The sequence below is a fragment of the Medicago truncatula genome, chromosome 7, assembly GCF_003473485.1.
Source record: "Medicago truncatula cultivar Jemalong A17 chromosome 7, MtrunA17r5.0-ANR, whole genome shotgun sequence".
Lineage (NCBI taxonomy): Eukaryota > Viridiplantae > Streptophyta > Magnoliopsida > Fabales > Fabaceae > Medicago > Medicago truncatula.
The window spans coordinates 33836946-33843679 of record NC_053048.1 but is presented as its reverse complement, the minus strand read 5'-3'; the positions used below and the strand labels follow the sequence as shown (position 1 = coordinate 33843679).

The window sequence follows — 6734 nt, the reverse complement described above, 5'->3', positions numbered from 1 at the left end:
TTTTATAAATGGAGAGGATCTTTACCTACTGATTCGATGGCTTAGTTTGAAATTCTTCGATTAATATCTCTGAAGCACGGGTACTCCAATTTGCAAAACGTACCCGTACCGGGTACTCCGTGGATACTAGTACTCGTACTGTACACACCCATGATGTACCAATTTTTTTTTTTTTGTTTTTAAACCTTGGTACGGTTACGGTACGGCGGTGGTACTCTTAGAGTACGCATAACCGTTTTTTTCTTGAGAAAATGAGGTTTTTCATTTAAAATTAAATGTGAAGGAAAAGGAAATAATGCAACCTGAAACTGCAACTATTGCAATATATCATACAAGGGTTCTTATTTTAGAATAAGATGTCATTTGCTCCGAGAAAAGAAAAAGGGATAGCTATTTGTCCAACAGTGACGAATGAATATCTTGCTGTGATGAAAGAACTTGACATAATTGTTAAGGAAAAAGCAAATCCAGTACAAGTTCCTTTTCCTACTGGAACTACATGTTTGAATCCGCTGGTTGAGCAATATAATTTCCTCATGCTATTTTAAATTCATTTTTATTTTTATCCTACCGTACCCGTACCTTTGTTTTTTGAGAAATGACGTATCCCGTACCCGCACCAGTACCGGGTACCGTACCCGCACCTGTGCAACACAGATTAATATATTTTGGAAGCCACCCATTTGATGCCTCCTTAAATTACAGTATGTTGTGTAGTTAATGTGATGATGCCTGCTATCAACTTTCTTGCTTATCACAATTTGTAATGTTTACTCCCTCCGTCCTAAATTATATGTCGCTTTAGAAAAAAAATTTGTCCCAAATTATATATCGCTTTATAATACCAATGAAATATTTATGTTACTTTTCCTATTATATCCTTAACTATTAATTACTCTCTCTTCTTTCAATTATTTCATTTATCTTTTTCATACCATTTATTAGGGATAATTTTGTAAAACAACTCATAATTTCTCTTCCCCACGCAATATTAATTACATTTCTTAATATGTGTGAAATGGTCAAAACGTCTTACAATTTGGGACGGAGGGAGTAATGTCTAGCCTGTAAATTTTATATTGTTACTGTTTCTGGAAAGTAAAAAACTTCTAAAATAATAAATATGAATATTGATTTGCAGGGAATGACTTACGCCGACCAGATAGTAACCACAGGAGAAGAAAATAATCATCTCAAGACGAACAAAATTCAACAATGAAATTAAGTTCAATGATAAAAGAGTTTGAAACTCTGACTAATATGCTACGTTTTGATTTGTTTTTGTATAGATTTTAAGCATTTTTAACTATGATGTTACAGATCCAGCCTTCCAAATGAATTGTAATATATTCGATATCAACATTTTGTGCTACTCACTTCACAGCTCTTGTCCTCGCGCTCACCTCCATCAAGAAATAAATGACTGGTTCATAGCTGTGTATGCAAGAACTACTCTCCAACACCAACTGATCTTATCAATTTCATTACGAGATTGGGGATGCATCATTCAACTTTTGCTATCTCTCCAACAGGGATGCTGCTTTCAGCAACCGTTTCCCTTACAAATCTGGCAATTCAAGACGAAGCAATTATGGGTTTGTTTTTTGGAAAAAAGAAATTATGGTTGCAAATGGACAACAAAAAAATTGTTTTCAATAGCCTTGAAGAAAGAATAAAATACCTTTCCAATTTGTCACGTGAAGATTGCAATGTGTAGATTGAGAGGATGAAAGACAGCAAGAGCCCTGGGCATATCCATTGGACAATATTATAAATAAATAGCAGCAACAAAAATGTATTCTCTAGGTAAAATGCAACCTGCTCATTTACATAATGATCAAGCCGCCTTGCTTTGAAATAGAATGTTTCAAGTAATTTCATTCATCGGCTAAAACAACCTTAAATCGTATCAGTCAAATCAATAGTAAAAACAAAGTTGTGCTGCAGGTATATCTGTCATCACCAAATTGGTGTGTCTGGGGCAGACGTGGAATATATCAAAATTTGAACTGTTTATTTAAAATTATTTATCTAATTATGGTGAGTGATATTTTATTGGGCTTCTTTAGAAGTCCCCTTACAAAATACTCCCTCCGGTCTCAATTATAAGCAACCTTTCACTTTTTAGATTCATTGAATAAATTATGTATGTGGTCTATATTAATGAATGTAAAAAGTGAAAAATTGTTTATAATTGACATTGGAGGGAGTACAAAACAAATGAGTTATTCACAAGTCACTTGTCCATGGACTGGTAAAATACCCCATCTTTATAAATATATCAATGAAAGCAAGAATGATATTTATTCACCTGAACCAAATAGAACATAAAATCCTGAAGTGACATCTATCTCGGAATGTTCCTTCCTGAAATACATCAAAATGCAAACTCAGCAATTTTTTCTACAAGCTATAATATAAAAAGTTTAAATGAGAATACTAAATTTCTACAGCATATAATTCAAAGTTCAAATGGTAAAAATACAGAAAGTTTATACATCCATCTTCCACTGACCCAAAACATTTCAGAGTGTGATCACTCTATGGCTTAAAAAACACTCCAATTTTAGGAATGGAGAATGCTATTAGGGTCTATGTGTAAATAAATGGACGACAATTGACAGTATCACCAAGTTTTGTACACTGCAAACCAAAGCTAAAGAACAAAAAAGATGACTGTGTAATGACAGTAACCGTGCCACAAGAAATATCCCTTAATTTCCAAATTCGTTAAAAAAAAGGTTTTAAGTTCCGTCTACTCAAACAATGACAGTGTTCTTGTTCTATCATAAATCACGTCTAACGATAAACAAATTATATCTAAATATTTTTAATGATTTTCCTTTTAGGTTTTTTGGTCTCTCTTTATATTTAACTATTGAAACATCTTTCATCTATTATACCTTCCTTAATGATAAGTCTTTTAAACGTATGTCCAAACCATCTTAGGAGACTCTACCACCCTAATCACTCCTAAATTCCTAATCCTATCTTGCCTTGCATATTCACATATCCATCGCAACACTCCGGTCATGTACTAGTGTAACACAACTCAAATAAAAATCCAGTTGATTAACACTATTGGAAAAACAAGATTGCAAAAATAATTAAAAGTCCTAGCATTATAAACCCACTAAATGGCAGATGCTTCATAGAAATAAATCGAGTTCAAAATAAATAAACCAGAGAGAAGGAGCTGTAAATCAAATAACACCAACCATGTGTATCGGGCAAGTATATGCTTTGGCCAATGCTGAGCATCCCAGAAGTGTTTACCGATCTCAGGATGAATTTCAACATCTGTAAATCCAACACAAATGTTTTAGAACAATAAAAGCCTAAAAATCTGTTACAATAGCATAGCTTAAGTCAATACTGCCTAATATTTCTCTTAAATGTTTCTTCAAAAAAATATTTCTCTTAAATGTATATGACTAAAGGTATATTGGAATTTATCGAAGTGTAAGGTATCAACTTATTTGTAATTCATTAAATCAAAACAATTTTAGAGGAAACTGGACATTAAAAATAAAATGTAGATAAATTTCATATAAACCTTAGGAACATTAAATAAAAAAGCTTTTAGATCCACAAACAGTATACAAGCACATATTTTGACATTTCCAACAGATAACATTGGCAGAAGTTCACTGATTAAAGAATCTAAATTTCTATAGAAATTTAAACAAAGATAATGTAGCTCAGTTCCACACACCGGAAACGTTCAACTGAATAATAACCTATGTTGTCAAATGTACCGCAATCATGCATGATTGTGGAGTCGCAGCGTGACGGTGAGGTCCACTGCAACGCGTCCGGCCGGAGAACTGCATTCAACAAGTGCAGGCCATGGCCGTGAATTGCGTCAAAATTGCAGGTTCGCGTCTTCCTTTAGGATTCGCATGCAAAATCTCTCAAATATCCTTTTTAAATCGTTATGTTTATTTTTTAAGGGTGTATTGGTCAATTTGTATTGTTTCAAATGACCTATTTAATTCTTCCTTCACAAACGCGAACCTGTTCTGCTACTGTTCTTCTTCAGCAAAGCTCTGTTTCTCCTGTTTCTCTTTCTTCTGCGTGCCAACAGTTAAGCCGCAATTCGAGATTAACAAAATAGATATTAACCCCGAAAAAGAAACTTCAAAGCCTGTATACAACCAAAACAAAGGAACAGAAGAAAACAAGGCTTGACACCACAAACACTCTCGGAACCCCTTTCCTAGCCAAAGGCCTTCTATTCTTCCTCTGATCCTCCAATGTCCCTTTTCCCTCTTAGCCCATACCTTATATCCTCCCACTAATACCCAAACAGGCCTTTTCTACTCCTAGGTCCATCTTTTTGTTTTATGCCTCTCTTCTATAAACTTAGGTCAGCGGCCCATCAGTCACAAGAAAACACTACGAATAATACTCTTGCCACATGTCAGAAAACTCAAACCAGTAAGTAGTATATAAAGAACTTAATTATATTTATATAAATTGTATTAGAGAAGAACAACGTACAGTGATGTGGCATATCCAAAACTTTTGCAGTAACACCAAGCAAATCACTTCCTGAATATTTCTGCACGACATTAAGATTCCAATTAATCCACTTCCTAATGTCTCTGTTTCATTGTTTCGCATCTACGAACTCATAATATAGTACAATAATTGGCTAAATTGCATAATTTGCTATACAAGACCTATCTTAAACACATAATTACCAGTTCTATATCAATCATTGGAACCTCTGTACTTTTCCGATTTACCACTAGAAGCCACGGAATATAAAACTTCTCCCTTCCAACTTGAAATGATCTGCATATAATAAAATAATATCATAACAAAAATTTCTTCTCTAGTTTAAAAGAGGGGACAAGGAAGTCACAAAAAATCAGAAAACAACAATACTTTCCCCCATATTGTATAAATAGTACAACTGCCGGAAATTTCATTTCATCGTCCCGTTATTCCTTAAATTTCCTACTACAACCATTCCATTTTTACCAAAACATCTCTCACCAATGCACACTACAAAAAAATAACCATTTCTTACTAGCAAATAACTCAACTATTCAGGCTAAAACTCTACAACCATTCTGATTTGACACGCATTTCCCACTACAACCATTCTGAATTGACACATTTTCTCCACATTCCGATCTAATCTATTCTTCCATTCTAATTATAGTTGGAATGAAAACCTAAACATTCAACTTTTGCATCATGCAGCTGAATCAAGTACCTTTTTTTGAAACTACTACTTGCCTAATGCACTATATAGGCCCTACACTTATATCGAAGGCGTGTCTAGTGTCCAACACCAGCCCATGTGATTATAATTTATGTCATTTTCTCAAATTATTACCAGTGTCAACCTATCAATGTTTGTGCTTCATGTCTAGTGCATTTTGAACTATAACAATTTTATGTTTAATTAAAAGCTAAATCATCATAAATCAAGCAAGCAAATTCAAACATTGTATTGAAACAAATTTCTCACATTTTATAAGGATCAGCTCCAGTGTAACCCGTTGGCTTCGGTATCGGAATCAAAACCTACAAAATCCAATTCACTGAAAAAATCAACTACAAATCACAATAATTATACATTACGAAAAAATAAAATTAGATAAAAACCAAAAACCCTAATTTGACAAAACTAGAAGATGCGTTCGCGTACCTCACGATTCACTGCGAAGATGGGACAATGGCGACCAATGAGATCCTGCCACACGGTTCTCGACTGCAAATTGAAAGAAAAAGAGATGAAACGGTGTCGTATGATAGAGAAATGGAGAAAAGAGAAATGCGCGATTGAAGAGACGAACGGAGTGGTATTGACCCATGCGACTCATGGGGACGATGTCGCCGGGTTTGTAAGCGAGAGAGATTGAAATTAGCGACGAGAATAGAAGAAGAAGAAGTAGTAGTAGCGACGGTGGTGATAGAAGCGGTTTCACGGTGGTTGTAGCCATGACCGGTAATTAGCTACGAACTGTACTCGGTAGCTTCGGGTAAGTTCCGAAGTTGACTCTTCGCTTTGGGCTGGTTGATTGAACTGAGGATATGTGGCCCATTAATATTCGGTTTGTAAGAGAATCTCAATTTTCGCTTGGATGGTATGGTAACGATTAGAGTATTCACGGTGCGGTTTGGTTTGAGGATAAAAATCATCTGAACCGCAAGATAAAATAGTATGTGGTTTGATTTTGTTCGGTTTTTTAAAATAAAATTCGAATCAAACCAAATCAATACGGTTTAGATTGGATCGGTTGGTGCGGTTTGTAACGCTCTTATTTCTATTAAAGCAATTAAACATGCGAATAATACATTTATTCAAGAAATAGAGATTACGTCTTATTCAAAATTCAAAAACCGATAGACATGTATGTAAACCTCAACAGTTACAGCGGAATATAAATCAGAGTGATCAAATATATACATGCCATGAGCAAATAAATCATATCCAAAAGATAAATCTCAAAACCCAAACATCGGGTAGTCATCAACAAAATAATAATCCCAACGAAAATATAAACAACCTAATCTAGACCGACACGACAAGCCTAGATCAGAGCCGACACGACACCGATATCGGAGGAAGCTCCCGATATCCCAAGCAAAGACTCACCGAGACTACTCCTGCACAACGTCTACTCACCCATACAGGCAAGTAGGCGGTTAAAACCACTGGGGGTAAGCATTACATTATCATAATCCAGATAATAATCAAATCAAATAAATATCAT

General features: G+C 34.8%; 1 protein-coding gene across 1 annotated transcript; it reads right to left on the bottom strand.

Annotated features, from left to right (window-relative positions):
• Positions 1 to 1130: 1130 nt before the first annotated feature.
• On the bottom strand, positions 1131 to 6061 carry LOC11433622 (uncharacterized). The gene is made up of 9 exons (XM_003623525.4): positions 5814 to 6061; positions 5666 to 5728; positions 5486 to 5541; positions 4707 to 4800; positions 4504 to 4564; positions 3219 to 3300; positions 2312 to 2367; positions 1682 to 1745; positions 1131 to 1567 (listed from the first exon to the last, which is right to left on the bottom strand). The coding sequence occupies exons 1-9, from the start codon at positions 5958 to 5960 to the stop codon at positions 1504 to 1506; spliced, it is 687 nt and encodes a 228-aa protein (XP_003623573.1). The 5' UTR covers positions 5961 to 6061; the 3' UTR covers positions 1131 to 1503.
• Between the last annotated feature and the right edge of the window lie 673 nt (positions 6062 to 6734).